This window comes from Papaver somniferum, chromosome 1, assembly GCF_003573695.1.
Source record: "Papaver somniferum cultivar HN1 chromosome 1, ASM357369v1, whole genome shotgun sequence".
NCBI classification, from domain to species: domain Eukaryota; kingdom Viridiplantae; phylum Streptophyta; class Magnoliopsida; order Ranunculales; family Papaveraceae; genus Papaver; species Papaver somniferum.
This window is the reverse complement of record NC_039358.1, coordinates 148524125-148542949: the sequence shown is the minus strand read 5'-3', so window position 1 is coordinate 148542949 and position 18825 is coordinate 148524125. Positions and strand designations below refer to the sequence as shown.

Sequence of the window (18825 nt, the reverse complement as noted above, 5' to 3'; positions counted from 1 at the left end):
CACTTCTTGAATTAATGTGGTTCTATCGACTAAATTGAAGGCGTTAGTGAAGTCAATGAGTAGCATTGGCAGATTAGACTGGTTACCTTTCTCCTCAATTAGTCGATTCACTGAATGTACAATGCTTTCACCGCCACATGGGATGCCGACGCCGAACTGAAAATCACCCAAATACATGGCCATTTCCTTACCAACAGATTTGGCTACAAGTTTCGACACTAATCTTCTCCATATTGTGCCCACAGCTATGGGTCTTAAGCCACCCCCAGGCTTCATTAGGGTTGTAAGAGGAGAACTTGCAATATATTCTCCAAGGGATGGAGGGCATTTACCAGCAAGCCATAAATTTACGACCCATGTTATAGAAGAAAGAAGGTCATCAGCAAGTGCAGTTGCAGGGCCACTTAAGGCATCTAAGAGGTGTTGTGCTCTTAGCCCATCTCTAGCACATGATGTTCCCTTTGGGAAGCTTCTCAAACCCCTTAAAACAGCATCAACACCAACTGAGATGGCAGCAGTTACAGAAGGGTTTGATGGCAAGGAGGGTGGAGGTGCATATGGGTGTTTAACTTGAAGTTCGGAAAGAGTAGCGACTGTAGATGGTGCAATGTCGTTTGAAAATAAAACACGGATTGCAGCCGTGTAATGGCCAAGGCTAAGTTTCTTTCTGCAGGCATTGAGATTGGCCTTGTCCCCTTTCTTGTTACTGCCAACTCTAGCAGGTTGTTTGCGCTTGAGTGTTTCGAGTAAATCATTGGCCATATTATAGCAGCCATTTGGCTCATTCCACTTCAGCAAGGCATGATTAATAGAAGAGATTTGAAGCCTTTTCCTTGTCCCAGAACGTTTTTCTAGAGAAGATTTTGGAGTATATAGATTAAGGGTACATACCGGGAGAAGTATCAAATGAATCCATGTTGATATGTCTGAAGGTTTGAGCCGTATCTTGTCAAGAGTAGCTTTTAGCGTTTTGGAGAACATGAGTCTGCATTGATGTGGTATGCTGGATATTGTAGGGATTTGTTGTTGAAAAACTTGATTAAGGAGGTCAAGTGACAACGCCATTGGAATCTCTGTAACAATATCTTCCAAGTATGAATCAGCAATGGTGGAAGTGGGTCTATCAATCCAGTGAACAAGGAAGTGTGCATCAATTCAATTGAAAGGCGCTGCAGTTATATCTGTTAGAGCATAGCTCGGTCAACCTCGCATGCGTTGTTATCTCAAGCATGTTTGTCAATGTTAGTGATCAAAACTATAAGTCTTGATTTTTAGCCTACATAGCTAAGTCTCGGAATAGGATAGAAAAGTGTAGTTGAGCTCAAGGACTTCATGGCGATTCATCATACAACGACGAAGATCTATACAAGGAACCGTAGAACTTCATCAACAAAAAGGTATGTGGAGACTAGAACTTATCTATCACTGAAAAGTCTATCTCTTCTATCTCCTACTTCTTATGAGACAAAAATCGAATGCTATATAGACTAGATCATACACATTTGAGATTTCGAGTTGAGCATTCATTGCTTATCTTTTATCTCGAAATCGTGTGTTGGTAAAGCGTTTCGCTTTGATCAAGTTTATCTTCACCTAGTGACGAAAGTCATGAAAAGTTTCAATCACTTTAAGAATTGCTCTGACGTGAATCGGTATGTGAATAACGGCTACATAGCGTCCTCTGAGAATGTATCAATGATTAAAATGAGAGTTTAAATTACATAACCATGTATTCCTTGAACCGAAGTTTTCGAACTTTGTTGATCAAGAGAAATCGGGAGGATTGTGGAATTGGCTTGCCAAGTCTGCGAACTGTCGGAAGTTATCGACCGAGAATTTATGCTGGGATTTTCCGAAACTCGTTTGCGTGCTTAGTCCGCGAACTGGCGGAAGTTCTCTTTCCGAGAATTTCTGCTGAGTTTGGAAAACTCAACCGATTAACTTAAGTCCGAGAACTTGTTTTTGAACTTAAGAGGTTATGATCTAAAGATGTGCTCTGAACATGAAACGTTAAATTACTAAGGAATGCTTTATGCAAACCGTGGATATAATGTTCATGAGCCTATTTAATCTAATCGAATCATCTTTGTTTCAGTTGTGTCTTGTGTAGTTACATAAGATCTCATAGCAATTGAACAACTCTTTAACTAGTTCATTTAAGTCAGTTGAACTAGTTATGGTGAAGAAGAACAAGGTTCATATGAGATGCTCATATGGTTAACCTTTTGGGTTACTATGTTGAACCAACATACACGTACACGTTTGGGCATGATTTTCACGAACCCAGTAAACGTCTACCCAAGTGTGTGTAACAAGCTAAGTTTTCGATCTAACGGTTGAGAAATATTAGCTTGAATCTAAATCAGGTTTTTATCTAACGGTGAATAAGGATTGCTTTGTAACTAAGGCAAAACCCTGATTTGAAGGCTATATAAATGAGATATCTAGCATTGTGCAAAACTAATCCCCACACGTCTGTGTGCTACTAGTGCGCCCGCTAGAGTCGATCTCCATTAACCTTTGATTTTCTTCTCTAAAATCAGGTTAACGACTTAAAAACTTCATTGGGATTGTGAAGCCAGGACGATACTACTTTATCGTAGTTGTGTGATCTGATCTTGCATCTTCTATCGTACGAGTACAATCGATTGATTGGCTTGAGATCGTGAGAGTTCTCCGATAGGCAAGATAAAGAAGTCACAAACATCTTCGTCTCACTGTTTGTGATTCCTTGACAATCCGCTTGTGTAGTCAGGAAGGATTGTAGAGAGGTGATTGATTAATCTAGGTTGTTCTTCAGGAATATAAGACCGGATTATCAATTGGTTCATGTTCACCTTGATTTTATATCAAAATAGGAAACAAAACCTAGGGTTTATCTGTGGGAGACAGATTTATCCTTTGATAGACTTTTCTGTGTGAGAAAGATCTGTTTATTATCAAGTCTGTGATTTTGGGTTGCAGCAACTCTTGGTTGTGGGTGAGATCAGCTAAGGGAATCAAGTGCGCAATATCCTGCTGGGATCAGAGGCGTAGGAGTACAACTGTACCTTGGATCGGTGGGAGACTGATTGGGGTTCAACTATAGTCCAGTCCGAAGTTAGTTTGGAGTAGGCTAGTGTCTGTAGCGGCTTAATACAGTGTGTATTCAATCTGGACTAGGTCCCGGGGTTTTTATGCATTTGCGGTTTCCTCGTTAACAAAATTTATGGTGTCTGTGTTATTTCTTTTCCGCATTATATTTTATGTAATTGAAATAATACAGGTTGTGCGTTCATGATCATCAATTGGAAATCCAACCTTTGGTTGTTGATTGATATTGATTGATCCTTGGACATTGGTCTTTGGTACCGTCCAAGTATTCCTTGTATTTGATAAAGACTCGCTATTGTTTTTAGCTTGAGTAAAGATCAAATCAAGAGAGAGATATTAACTCCTTGAGATACTTTTATCTAGATTGAGTTTGACTGTCTAGTTAATTCTCTAGCAAAGTATTTCGGAGTTAGTCCATACAGATTGCTAAGCGAAATATTGGGTGGTGTTGTTAGACCCCCGCTTTTTCAATAGCACCATCATGAAGACGGCAAGGCCTTCTCCAATAATGTAACCGCATACAATACCCGCATAACCACATTTTTAATTGGCGTGAAACATCTTCCCACGCACTATAGACATCTGCAGAGGAACTAATTCGTTCCCTGCAAGTTTATTTCCCATCTTCAGAAAAAAAGTGTCGGTCTTTCAGATGTCTAAAGAAATCACTTCTAACAAATCCTCTACCACCAACACCATTGCGGCAATCATCGAAATTCCGTAATGGGCATTGAAAGTAGGTATCATCCTGAGAAGATGATGGACGGAAGGAGGATAACGTAGAACGTGTTCTAACCACAACCTTATGTTGTAACTGCCCAAACTGTCTGAATAAATCACATATCAAATTTCCATAGAGACATTTCATGACCAAAAGAAAGCACATATCAAATTTGCAGAGCGTTTGACTCAGTGCTCTGCAAATCGGCGATCAACTCGGGGAATTTTTTTTCGTTTCTTCATCAATTTCCAAGGTGGATAATCATTTCTCAGGTGTTCTTACATATTCATTGATGATTGGTGTTATTACATGATGATCATCTGTCATTAAATCCTATTTTAAATTATGATATTTGCTTCATCTTCAAGGCAAATAAGGTTTTCTTTCGATGGAAGTCCCAGTTGTAGATATGGTTACTCCTGTTGAAGAATATCCATCAATTGAGCTTATAGATAATGATTCAGAAGCTAGATATGATGTATGGAAATTTTCTTTAATTGGTAGATTGGATTTTTTGAGGCTTAAATTTGCGGATGCTGTTATAAGTTTGAAGAATCAATGGAAATTAACTGGTTCATGTAAAATGATTCCTCTGGGAAAGGGGTTTTTCACAATCAAATTGGAGAATATAGAAGATAAGAATACAATTAAAGCTGGCAAAAGGGAAGTTTCAGATCAAGTTTTAAGGGTTCGAAATTGGATGCCTAATTTCAGACCAGAAAATCAAAGGACATCATCAGCAATGATATGGGTTCATTTCCCTGGTCTTAGTCTGGAATACTGGGATGAAAAAACCCTTTTCACCATTAGTAGTGCAATTGGTACTCCAGTAAAAGTTGATGAAGTTACCCTGAACTATGAAAATGGTCTATATGCAAGAGTACTGGTTCAGATTGATTTAGCAAAGTAAATTCCCAACAAATTATGGATTAAAAACAAATATGGAAGTTTTATGCAGAATGTTCTTCTTACACAGTTACCCAAATTTTGTCCTAATTGCAAGATTATTGGCCATACTCAGCCAGAATGCAGAGCAAAGAATAATTCAAATTAAGATACAACTAGAGAACAACAAGCAGGTAGTCATACTACAATAAATGTGAATATGACTCCAGCTCAGAGTACGGAAAATTTTGATATATGTCCTTCACCTCAAATTAAAGAACCAGTTAATGGCATGACGTTGGTAGTGGTCTAGGTAGCTTTATTTTTCATAGACTGGGTGTTGCTATTCAAAAGGGAGTTAGTGCTCAACTTGTCACTCGGCTACCAACTATCAAACTATGTAAAGTTATAAATTTCAAAAAAAATATTTTAAGAACCTGGTTAATGGCTCAATAAGTATTCTTCAAAGAACTTCAGGAAGGTTTGATGTGTTACAAAATATGGATACCGAGGAGCATAATATCAATAAAGAAATGTTAATTCCAACAAAAGTTTTACAAATTGTGGAGGATAACTCTTTGGATACAAGTGTGGTGAAATATGTTAATGGAAAAAATGGAGAAGTATCTGAAGAAAAAGTACCCTCCACTTCTTGGTCCGGAATTATTCAAAATCCAAGTGTGGCTACAAAAACTGATACTCAAAAGAATGCAGAACCAAAGGTAACTACTCCACCAGCACCAGTGAAACATAATCTTAGAAGAAATCAAGGAAAATTAGGCACAGTAGGCCTCCATCCTAAACAATGAAATTTCTTTTCTGGAATTTAAGGGGCCTTAAAAGACCTAGGGCTCAAGAAAAAATTTGGTCTTTAGTAAATCAGTTCAATCCTTCTCTAGTTTGGGTTGTAGAACCTAAATTTTTTTGCACCTCTTCTTTTTGCAATAAGTTAAATCTACCAGGTATGCAAAGCATGGTGAATCATAATTCAGTTTCAAATAAAAAGGGGAACATCTGGATTTTTTGGAATAAGACATTGCCAACACCAACAATTGTGTCCATGTCTAGTCAAATGATCACTGTAAATGTGGGAGATTCTTTAATATCAAGAGTTCATGCTCATGTGGGAATTGTGTAAAGAAGGTTTTTATGGTCAGAAATGGAAATAATTAGTCAATTGAATAAGCCATGGTTAATTCTGGGGGACTTCAATGCTATTACTTGTGTAGAAGAAAAAATTGGAGGAAAAGCTCCAAATAAGAGATCAATGCTGGATTTCAATAATTGTATTGATGTGTGTGAATTACTGCAAGCACCAAAATCAGGGCAGCAATATTCATGGTCTAATTGTCAACATGGCAATAAAAGGATTCTTTGCAATTTGGACAGATCAATGTTTAACCAATTATGGTTACAAAATTATGAGTATTGGGGGTTTAAAGTGGGGTTAAGAATTGCTTTAGATCATGAACCATTATTAGGAGGTAGTTTGAGTATTCCAAAGCTAAAAAATTCTCAAATTTCAGAAAATGTGGATATCTCATCCTAACTTCATGGAAACAGTTCAGAAAAGTTGGTCAGAAGAAGTAGTTGGAGACCCTGCTTTTGTTTTTCAAACAAAGTTGAAGAGATTAAAAATCATTCTTAAAGAACGGAACTGGAATTTTTTTTTGGGAATGTTAATGTTCAAATGAAAGAAGCAGAAGTAAATGTTCAAGAGGCAATGGAAATATCTGATAAGGATCCTTTTAATGAAGAAAAACTGAATAAGTTGGTGGAAGCCCAAAATGTCCTTAATACTAAGGAAGTCCAACTCAGTACAATGATGAAACAGAAATCTAGAGATAAATGGATCAAAGAGGGAGCTGCTAATACAATTTTTTTCATACTTCTATCAAGATAAGGCAAGCACAAAATTTTATAAGTGAATTAGAGGATGAAAATGGAAATGTCAGTACTGATCAAAAAAAGATAGCAGAGCTTCTTGTACATCATTTTGAAGAGAAATTCAAATTTAAATAAGTGGAAGATGCGGACTCATTATTGATGTAATCCCAAAAAATATTACAGAAGAAGACCAGAATATGTTGGATTCTGTTCCTAGTGCTGAAGAAGTTAAAAAAACTGTGTTTAGCATGGACCCTGAGAGCTCTCCAGGACCTGATGGATTCTCAGGTTGCTTTTATAGAGCCTGCTGGAAAATCATACAAGAAGATGTGGTTCAGGCAATACAATATTGTTGGAGGAAAAGATTCATCCCCAAAGGACTTAATTCAAGCTTTCTTGTTCTTCTACCAAAAGTACAGGGAGCAAAAAATCCAAATCATTTTAGGTCAATTGGCCTGAGTAATGTGAGCTTCAAAATTATTACCAAGATTATTACTGTAAGAATGAGTACTTTGATGGAAAAGCTGGTAGCCCTTCAGTAAGCAGCTTACATAAAGGGCATATGCATCCAAGAACATGTACTTCTTGCTTCTGAAATGGTCAATGAAATGAAGAAAAAAAGAATAGGAGGTAATGTTGGACTTAAACTTGATATTTCACAAGCATATGATTCCGTGAGTTGGGAATTTCTGTTTCAACTACTTCAAAAATTTGGTTTCTCCACAAGTTGGTGTGATTGGTTACACATTGTCTTTAAATCTGCAAGAATATCATTGTTGATCAATGGAGGTCCATGTGGTTTTTTTCCAGTGAGTAGGGGCCTTAGGCAGGAAGATCCCCTATCTTCAATTTTGTTTTTGCTAATGGAGGAAGTTCTAAGTAAAAAGATTACTCAACTAGTAAGTGAAGGCAAAATAACTCCAACGGTTATAAGAAATGGAATAGGACCAACTCATCTGTTTTTTGCAGATGATATCTTTATGTTTTGTAATGGAGGAAAGAAATGTCTACAAAATGTTCAGCAGTTAGTAGATGCATATCAAAAAAGCTCTGGGCAGATCATTAACAAGAGTAAAAGTAAACTTTTCATTGATGGCATAATTGTCTTAAGGAAAAATTTGATACAAGATATAATGCAGATGGAGAGAAGTGATTTTCCTGAAAAATACTTGGGAGTCATTTTAGCAGCAGGCAGAGTAAACTCCTCAACTGTGTGGCCAATGGTAGAAATGTTACAAGGCAAGCTTGCTGCTTGGAAAGGGAGAATGTTGTCTTTTAAAGAAAGATTGGTGCTTATTAAGTCAATCCTTTGCAGTATCCCCATATACAATATGACAGTGTACAAATGGCCTTCTACTGTGATCAAAATCTGTGAAAAATCATTAGAAACTTCCTTTGGTCAGGTGATGGTGAGGTTAGAAAGTTTAAAACTTTAGCCTGGAAAAAGGTTTGCACTCCTTTAGAAGAAGGTGGACTTGCTATTCCAAGACTTGATGTCATTAACAGAGCATTGCTGATGAAGATGATGTGGAAGATCATGCATTCAAATGAAGAGTGGGCAGTTTTCTTTAAAGCTAAGTATATGGATAAGAATGGCTAATGAAGTCATAAATGGCAATTATCTACTGTGTGGCCGGGTCTTAAATGGGCATGGGAATTTTTTAAAGAAGATATAAGGTGGAACTTTGGAACTGGTGACAAAATATCAGTTTGGTATGATGTTTGGATAGGTGAAATTCCACTGGTGGATAAAATGGGTTCTTCTCAATTCTTCCTAAACAACAAGAAGATGAAGCTAGCTGACATCTTATATGAAAGTTCATGGGCTTTACCAAGTGAAATCCAGGCTGTGCTAATAAATCAAAAATTACCTGAAACATTTGGGGATGAAGATGAATTGATATGGAATGATGATATTAAAGGTACATTTACAATGCCAGCAGCAACAAATAAGCTCAGACACAAGGAAACTAGAAAGCATTGGTCAAGGTATGTATGTAATAACTTTTTACATCCTAGTATTGCAAGCAATATTTGGAAATTAGTGCAAGGAATTTACATTGATGATGCAATTATGGTGAGTAATGGGTATGATTTAGCATCTAGATGTTGTGTCTGTGAAAAAGATCAGGATAGTATGAACCAGTTACTCTGGAATTGTGTTGTTAGTGTTGAAATATGGGAATGGATTTCAGCCATTTTTCAGTTCAAGGCTCCTAAATCATTTGAAGATGTATGGAAGTGTGCAAAAAATAAAAGTCCTCTCATACAACAAATCTTGATTACAGCTTCTTGTGTCATTCTAAAGGAAATATGGTTTCAGAAGAACAAGAAATATTTTGAAGAGGTTAAACCAAATGTGCAGAAAATTCAAAGAAAAGTAATCAAGTATGTGAAGGAGGGCGGTCTGAGAATGAAAGGGCATAAATGGAGTCAGGTTTATGATGATCAGATAATAAATTTCTTCAGCTTGGGGCACAAAAGCACAAAATTTCAGTGTATCAGAGCTTGTTTCTGGTCTCCTCCAACAAATGGCTACATCCTCTTTTGCTGTGATGGTTCATCATTTGGAAATCCAGGAGCAACATGTTTTGGTGTGGTCACAGAGATGAATTTTGCAAGGTAATAGGTACCTTATGTGGTGGTTTGGGAATGGAAACAAATTATATAGCAGAGAACTATGCAGTGTTATGTGCAACAGAGTTAGCCATGGAATGGGGATTAACAAAGATCATAATCAGGTAAGTTTCCAAAACTGTATTGCAGGAGTTTGGAGAAGGCAAAATACCATGGTTTCTCAGATCAAGGTGGAGGAAAGTAAAGTCAATAATTCCTTTTATACAATTTGAACATTGTTACAGGGAGGTTAATTTTTCAGCTGATACTGTGGCTAAGAGAGGAGCTAACCTAAGGGCAGGTGAAAGATAAATCCACAAAGGCAGACCAAATTTCTTACCTAGAATTGAAATGCCACATTGTGAGTATTATAGGTTCTGTTAGGAGCAATTCTTTGTAACTCCAATTTTGTGGTTTTTCTTCTTTTGTTCTTAATTTGATTTGTATTTTGGACCTTTGATTTGGAATTAATAAAATAATTGATTTAGCAAAAAAAAAAAAAAAAAACCATGTCTGAAGAACAGGCGAAAAAAGTACACCATTTGAGAGTATGAATCATGCGAAGTTAAGGAGAGAAAGGATCAGTGAACACAAGATGGAAGAATCCAAACGAAATTGCCGGAAACGATTTTAAAAATAATAAAATTAATTTTCATTGTACTCATTGTGTAAAGGGAAGAATCAAAAAATACAACTAATGACTTTCATTATAATCATTGTACAAATGGAACAATGAGTCACGAATATATATATATTCAAAAAAATGACCCACAAAAGATTTAACCTTATGTCGTGGGCCTAATTTAATTTTAGAATAATCTTATTTCCATCATCCTGCAAAAAAAAAAAATCAATTAATCATGATTAGCCTCTTCCAATCAATTGAAAAATAAAGATAACACTATAGAAACTAAATGGTGAAATGAACTGTCACCATATCAATTGATTCCAAGAAAAGGAAAAATGAAACTTATGAGCTTCCATGCACGTGAATTTTGATGGTGCATGCGTTTTTCTGGAATCAAAGTTTTTTCTTGAAACGCTTTTCTGGAAACGTTTAATGTCTTCTGATGGAATCAATAATTTTTTTCTTTTTTGGTGATCCACATCACAAACAAAGATGAAAGAATCTCAAAAACAAAACGTTTTTTATTAGACCAGAAACAAATCACCTCCTCTTTTAATTCCAATTTTTTCAATTGTTTTGGATCTCTATTTACTCCCCATTATCCTCCCACGATTAAGAGAGTTGCTTATCAATAAATAAGTTAAAAACGTCCATGCTCTAAGGTCTGCATGCAACGAAACGACGGCTCCTTTATGACTAGCACGTAATAACCCATTCCAAAATAAAAAACGTCCAAAAAATTGAATGTGTCCCTAATTACGATTATCAATGAGCAATGTATAAATAAAGGAGTGTATTTATTCAACCACACACATTCACTCATTTCCAACTCTTTCCAACTTAATTTTTTGGTGAAATTTTTAGCTTAAGAGTATCAACATGTCAAACGTGATTAGCCGCAGCCCCATAAAAACCGTTGCCCAAAACGTGTTTGCTTTCTTTTCGAAAATGCATGATTGCGATGAAAACAAACATGCAGTACTCAGGTTTCGTGTTGCAAGTAAATGTGAAGAGATCGATTTCATGGCGACCAACGAAGTCACTACTTTGGATTTACTAATGATCGATGAAAACTTGAGTATATTGTTATTTCGATCTGATTAAACTATTTTTTTAAGAGAATAAAATATTAGCGACGCCTTCTAATAATTTTTTACATAATTGTGATGAAAATAAACCTGCAGTACTCAAGTTTCATGTTGCCAGAAAATGGGAAAATGTCGATTTCATGGCGACCAACTAAGTCACTGCTTTGGATTTACTAATGATCGATCAAAACGTGAGTATATTTTTATTTCGGTCCAAATCAAACTAATGTTCTTTTTTTTTAATAAAAATATTAGTCATGCATTCTAATCAATCTTGACGTCCAACACAGGAAGATACCACGTTGTCGTCCCTAAGAATTTGATATTGGAAGTTCGGAACATTGCTCCATTAGGGAGGACTTTTTCCACTCTCTAAGTCCAATACCACAACGGAGAAATCCCGATTTCGTCCTTCAAAGAATGATCAACGAGAGTCTAAAGAATATCGCGAGGAATTATTAAACTATTATTTAAGTGTAACCGAATTTATAATTATTTGGGTTAAGATTTCATGTGTATAAGTTCTCATGGGTCGAATTAAGCCTCAACACGAAAAATTATTTTGTCTGATGCCGTGCCGCTATGGCATGGGTTATTTCTAGTCTATAATACAAAACAAAATGAGTTTTTTAGCTTGGACGGTCGGATGATATTTTGAGAGACAAATGTTGCATCCGACAATCCCAGTCTCATCCCAGCGAAAGACATCCGACGGTCGTCGTTTATGCAACCCCTCCCATTATAAATCAAAATTTATTAATCTTTAGTTATTGCATAAACTCTTAACTCAAGATATTCAAATAAACATTAAATGAAATCATAATATATCATACATGCATTAATTGGATTTAGTGGTGGCATGCAATGTTCTGAAAACAGCCCGGGCATTAAACCAGTAAAGTTACTGGGTCAAGGGTTAATGGTCCAACCAGAGAATCAACCCGGGTTAACTGGATCAAAATTAAAATATACGATGAGCACCATAAGCGAGAGGATGTTACTGGTGAAGACAATTTATAGATTATTCTTATTTTTATAAATGTACGTGTCTTGTGGATGCTTGAAAGTTGACACGTGAATTGATAAAACATCATTGCTTCCTTCCCATGTACCCCGTCTCTTTCCCTGGTTTGATTTATTTTATGAGAGAAAAGATAAAATAACAAGTTTAATTCTTCTTCTGTTCTTCACATCACCAAGTAATCTCAATCTTTTCAAAGTTGTTTACTGATTTATCATTTATGTGAATGTTTTGGGTATTTGTCGATTGAAGTCATTGAAATAGAGATTGAGAATATTTTGATGTTGTTAATCCTTGCATGCATGTATTCGCTAAATTGAATTGAAGTATGGTGTAAGAGATGCAAACAAATGATGATCTTGATCGTGTGATCTGATTATACAAGAAAAAAAAAGGTGTTTGATTTGATATTAGTCCTTTAGTTTGATTTGAAAGGGGGATTTCATTTTATTTTTTATTTTTTTTGAAGAGATGTTGAGGAGCTGATCATTCCAGAATGATCATTATTCATTAATATTTAATACAAGAATCATTTGTTGTTTGATTCTTCATCATCAATTGGTTTGTTTGCTTAATCTCGTAGGATTTTTCTTTTTATTTTGTTCATGTCTGTTTTTTTTTTGTTTTTTTTTTTGAAGCATATATTTATTATAAAAGGATTTAGTTTACAACTTGTCTTGGGTATTTGGTACCCACAGAATCTTGAAAGAAAATGTGATTAATAAAAGATGGGATTGTCTGGTCCCAGATTTTGGTTGAGTAGTTTCCTGTTTGACTTCCATCTGCTGCATGGTTTGCCAGTCCTTCCATTGCTTGATTTCCTTCTCTGTAGTTGTGTTGTACAGCGACTTGCGGAATTTGCCTCAGTCTGTTTTTTATTTCTTTAATCATTTCTGCTATGTACCACGGTGGTGTTGTAGTTGTTGTGATGAGACGCATGAGGTTCTCTGAGTCTGTTTCAAGGAGAATTCTAGGCCATTGTCTCTCTGTTGCTGTTCTTGAATCCAATAGTAAGGCCCATGTTTCTGCAGTTAGTGTCGTAATAATTCCTAATGGTTTTTCCAAAGTTATTATTGTTCGTGCATCAGAGTCTCTGCAGACGAAACCCGCCCCTGCAAATCCTGGGTGGCCTCTGGCTGCTCCATCTGTGTTAATTTTAATCCAGTTGGTATTTGGAGCGGACCAGCCTACCAATATTGTTGTCATCCTTTTATCAGTTATTGTGTGGTTGACTATTGGTGTAGCTCCTGGTATGATTGGTGGTGAAGCTCGCTGTGCCCAGGAATATTCTTGTTGTAGTTTTTGTGCCAAGGCTAGTATTTCTTCTGATGTTGTTTGTTTTCGTTGGTAAATTAGATCATTTCTGGATAGCCATAGGGTCCAGAATAGAAAACAGAAGGAGGAGATTGTCGCAGTTGATGTTGGTTGTTGTAGGATTTGAGATATAGTTGTTTGTGGAGTTAAGGTGAAGGTATGGGTATGGCTGGTGTTTGGTGTATTTGTAAGTTGATTGAATAAGTTTTTCCAGGAAGTAGCTGTAGTTGGACAGTGAATTAAAAGGTGGCTTGATAGTTCCTTATCAGAATTGCATCTTGGGCATATGTCTGAGTTGGTCAAATGGATTCGATGTAAGAGAGAGAAGGTTGGTAAACCTTCATTGATGGCTTTCCACAAGAAAAGCCTAATTTTTGGTGGACATGGTAAAGTCCATAGGAATTTGGTAGGTTGTAAAGGTGTGTGGGTTGGTTGACCATGGGTTAGACATTTGTATCCTGAAGATGTGGTGTAGCTTCCTGATTTTGAGCGTGGCCAGATAATTTTATCGGGGGTATTGTTTTGTGGAAGGTGGATATTGATGATTTTTTGAATTGTTTGATTGGGAAAAGTGCTCAATTTTTCATGATTCCAGGAGTGGGAGAAAGGGTCGATGATATCCGCTACCATTTTGATTGGGTAATAATGTGTTGGATCTAGATTTGGGGAGTGTGGAATCCAGTTCGCTTCTATTGGTGTTGATAACCCATTTCCAATACGATGAAAAACTAAATTTTGCATGGTAGGTATAATTGAACCAAGTTGTCTCCATTGAGGGCTGGAAGAGGATGGAATGGAGATGTTTCCTTGTAGAATTGGTTGTTCATTAAAGTATTTTGCACTGAATATACTTCCGCATATAGAGTTAGGTTGTTCGTGTAAATTCCAAATTCTCTTCATGAGAAGGGATTTATTATGGTCAGCGCTTTTCCTTATTCCCAATCCTCCTTCGGCTATTGGTTTTGTTGCTTTATCCCATCCTATGGGGTGTAGTTTTTTGGTTGTTGAGTCGTGTCCCCAAAAAAAATTCCTGATTATACGATCTATTTGTTTGTGTATATTTTTGGGTAGGTTTTGTGTTTGCATTATGTGATTGGAGGTTGGTGTTAGGGAGGTTTTGATGAGAACGAGTCTTCCTGCTGGCGTTAGGCATTTTATCATCCATTTTTCTGCTTTTCTAGCTAGTCTTTGTAGAAGGGGAGTGAAAGTTCGGTTTGTTGCTCTTCCCTGTTTAAACTGTATGCCTAGATAGGTTGGAGGTTTTGAAGTGGTTGGCATATTAAAAAAATGTTGAAGATCATTTATTTTGATTGGGTCTAAATTAGGGTGATGTATGATTACTGATTTGGTAGTATTAATTACTTGCCCTGAAGAAGAACTATAGGCTTGGAGGACGGTTTTAAGGTGTTGATTACTTCGATCTGACGCTTTATACGTAATCAGAAGATCATCCGCATACATTAGATGAATTATGGGAGGTGCTTTTTGTGATATATTAAGTCCCGGAACTAATTTTTGGCTTTGGAGGTTTCCCAGGTTTGTCGATAGGATTTCAGCACATATGATAAAAATATAGGATGATAGTGGGTCACCTTGTCTAATACCTCTAGTTGGTGTGATGTATCCATGGGGTGTACCGTTTATTTTGATGGAATATGTAACTGTTGTAACACATAACATGATGTAGTCTATAAAGGCTGATGGGAATCCCAGTTTTGTAAATGAAGTTTTGATGAATCCCCAGTCTAGGCTATCATAGGATTTTTGGATGTCTAATTTTAGAGCTATTTTTGGATCTTTGGTGGGTTTTGAGGTTCTGATATTATGGAACAGTTCCCCAGCAATTGCTATATTGTCGTGAATTGATCTTTGTGGAACAAAAGCACTCTGAAAAGGGCTTATTAGGAAGGGGAGAATAGGTCTAAGTCGGTTGACTAATATTTTTGAAATGATTTTATAAGTGACGTTACAGAGTCCTATCGGTCTGAATTCTGAAGGTTTTGAAGGGTGGTCTATTTTAGGTATTAGTGTTATGTTTGTGTGATTCATGAGAGGGTGCATATTAAGATTATTAAAGAAGGCCTTAACCATTGATACCAGTTGAGGGTTAGTTGTTTCCCAGAAAACTTTAAAGAACTTACTTGTATAGCCATCCGGTCTTGGAGCACTTTCAGAATTTATGGAGAAAAGGGCTTGCTTGATTTCTTCTGTGGTTACTTCCTTCGTAAGTTGGTCCGATTGTCTAGGAGTCAGCCTCAGTCTGATGTTTACAAAAAGATCTTCATTTATTTATGTAGGTGGGGCCGTGTATTGTTGAGAATAGTGATCTAGAATGAGTTGAACTACGTCTTGTTTTTTGGTAATCCAGTTGTTTTGTGTGTCTTGAAGTTGTTGTATATTGTTGTAAGCTCTGTGGATGGTAGCTTTAGTGTGGTAAAAAGTTGTGTTGAGACCGCCTGATTGAAGCCATTGAATTCTAGATCTTTGTTTCCAGTATGTTGCATGACATTGTAATAGTTCTTCATGTTCTATTCTTAGTTGTTTTTCTAAAATCAACCAGTGATCCAGATCTGAACCTGTTTGGGATGCACATTGGTGTTGGGCGTTCTTTATCTAGGTTGTTGATTCCTTGATCTCGTTGGTAGGTGTCCAAAAATTTCTTTGTTCCATTCTAAGAGAGTTTGTCCTGTTGTTATGAGCTTTAGTTGGAGGTTGAGTGTCGGTTCGTTATCCTGTTGTTGTTCCCAAGCCGATTCGAGTATTTACTTAAGTTGGGGATGAGAGAGCCAGAGGTGTTCGAATTTGTAGTTTTTTGTACCTTGCCAATGCATTGCTTTCTTTTGTAAAAGTATTGGGGCATGATCAGATGCTATTCTTGGAAGGTGTGTAATTGCCGCATGGGGGTTTGTTGTTCTCCATAGTTGGTTTGCTAAACCCCTATCTAGTCTTTCTAGGATATTATCTTACCCCAATTGGTTGTTTGTCCAAGTGTAAGGATCTCCTCGGAATCCTAAATCTATAAAACCCATCTGGTCCATTAAAGTGAGAAGCGGTTGAGATTGAGCATATGTCACTTGTCTTCCTCCTTTTTTTTTTCTGATTGGTTTAAAACGTCGTTGAAGTCTCCTATCAGTATCCAAGGTTTGGAAGGATTGATATTGTTGAATATTGTTGGAAAATCATGCCAAAGGTTTTTCCTTATATCTGGATGTGGAGGGCCATAGATACCCGTGAAGAACCATGGTTGTTCTGGAGGTGGTGGTGTAACCTTTGTGTGGATGAAATTTTGAGAATGTAATAATATTTGGATGTTTAGGTTATCCTCCCACATTATGCAAAGTCCTCCTCGTCTTCCAATTTTGGGAATGTTGAAGTAGTTATTGAATCGAAGGGATTGTGTTAATCTTCTTATGTGTTGATCGTTAGCAATCGTTTCGGAGAGAAATAGGATGCTAGGATTGTGAAGAGAGACTAGTCCTTTTAAATGCTGAATTGCGGGTGGGAGGTTTATGCTTTGACAATTCCATGAAATAATATTCATATTGAAAAGGTAAATTGTCTAATTGGGCTAAGCGGTGGAGAGGAAGAATAAGTTTAGGTTCAGTGTTGGTTTTGTTTAAATGGGCTTTGGGGATATGGTAGAATTTGGTTTAATTGGGCTTAATGATGAAGAAGGTGTTTTATGGAAAAAAGATTAGATACTGTTAGACTATGAAAATTATAACATTCAACAGGGAATATTGAGCATAAAAGAAGGAGATGAGTAATTCTAACGAAACTTAAAGCAGTAACATATGCAGAACAAGTCTTTGAGAATTCTATAATTACAAGGTAAGGTAAATAATTGAGGAACTGTTAAGACCGTTAAGTGTCAAATGTGCAACATGGATTGAGGTTAAGAAGCTTAGAATTCAGTATAGGTCTAAAAATAAATAAATAAATAAAAAATAATTTGTAAGGACAGTCTATGAGAGTGTAAGGAAAAATGACTTATAATACTAAGGATTGTCTTCAAGTGTGAAAGCTTAGAAAGGGACTGCAACGAGTCAGATATCAAGAAGATTCAAGCAGATTTACACTAAATGAGGAGTTACTGAGTTATATCAAGTGCCAGTCTAAAGCAATCTAAATTGCATAGAGAAGCAGACTTATTAAATCAGAATTGTGACGGTAAATGCAAGAGAAGGGAAGATGTTAATAATTAGATGCCCTTGGAAGCAAAACACAAATCAGCCTAAAATGCAGTGAACAAGGATGTAAGATAATAACTGAGCTGGGTAAATAGAGATCAGAACAAATTTAAGAAAGTGTTAATGAGTTAATCTAAAAGCAGAAACACAATATACACATTTAATCTGTAATTGCAGATAACAACAAAATAATAGCTGAGTCAATTACACTAGATATGGAAGCAAAATGTGTCAGAACTTAAGAACAAATTGCAGGTCAGAGACAAGTATACCAGCCAGTTAAAAAACACTAATGGAATAGTCTATAAGACAAATATTGATTCAGAGGTTGTCAGAGTGAAAAAAGAAGAAAAAAAGGGGAAACCAGATTTCTAATTCATAAAGAAGTAGAGCAATCAATTGTGACAAGAATCAAAAACAGTCGATATCAAGCTTAAAATTAGAGAATAAAAAGGAGTAAGGAAGACAAACCAATTGATAGACAATAAGACAGTCTAGTAAATAGTATGTCACAGTTTACAAGAGGCCAGATTAGCAAAGAGATGAATGTAAGTTTTAGGACAAAAGACAATGCAGTTTCAATCAGAAGATCTAAAAGAAGGGAGAGTCTACAGAATTAGTAACCAGAAGGTGTTAGAACACAGGTGCAGTCTAAGTTATCAACCAGGTTAGACTATAGTTTAGGGGGAGATATGCAGATTATAAGGTTCGAAGACAGAACTCAAGATACTAATTAGGAAAATTACTAATATCAGAAAAAATGGAAAGCATACCGAAATTACACAAGCTAGTAAACTAATCTATATATAGAAGGATCAGGATCCAAGTTGAGCAAACTTATACTATACATAAGATTATAACATATAAACATAGATATTTATATCGAGCAACCAAAAAAGGTGGAAACCATCAGCTCAACCTAGATAACTAAACAGAAGCAAGCAAACATATTAAGCAAGCATTTAAAACAAACATTCTACGGATGGTTATAGACAGAGTGAATCAAAAATAAAGGGATGACAAGAGATATAGAGAAGTATCCACCGGCCCTTTAATGTGTCTTTGTTGCATCGGGATAGTCTGAAGGAGGTGAATGTTGGTGTTATCAAATTACGATTCTTCTGGTGGTGCAGTAGATGGTGACATTGTAGAGCTTTCTTCAATAGTAGCTGAACTGAATGTGCCGATGATGGAATTGCTAGAGGGTGTAGCAGCTTTTTGATTTAAGGAGTCAAGTTTGAGCCTTTTTGTTGGTTGATAAACCTCTATCCATTGTGCAATATCTTCATCAGTGACTGTTCTTGATGAATCTGGAGTTGATGAATCTTGATGTCTGTTTGTAAGGTTATCTCTAACTGTTAAAGTGTTAAAAATTCGACCCA

The 18825-nt window shown here is 36.4% G+C and overlaps 1 protein-coding gene across 1 annotated transcript; it reads left to right on the top strand.

Annotated features, from left to right (window-relative positions):
* Window positions 1-8339: 8339 nt before the first annotated feature.
* Window positions 8340-9212, top strand: LOC113352004. The gene has a single exon (XM_026595893.1). The coding sequence runs from the start codon at window positions 8340-8342 to the stop codon at window positions 9210-9212; it is 873 nt and encodes a 290-aa protein (XP_026451678.1).
* The last annotated feature ends 9613 nt before the right edge of the window (window positions 9213-18825 follow it).

What these genes read in the sequence shown, in the direction of transcription:
- LOC113352004 (XM_026595893.1), top strand. Translation starts at nt 8,340, where the DNA reads ATGGGTTCTTCTCAATTCTTCCTAAACAACAAGAAGATGAAGCTAGCT.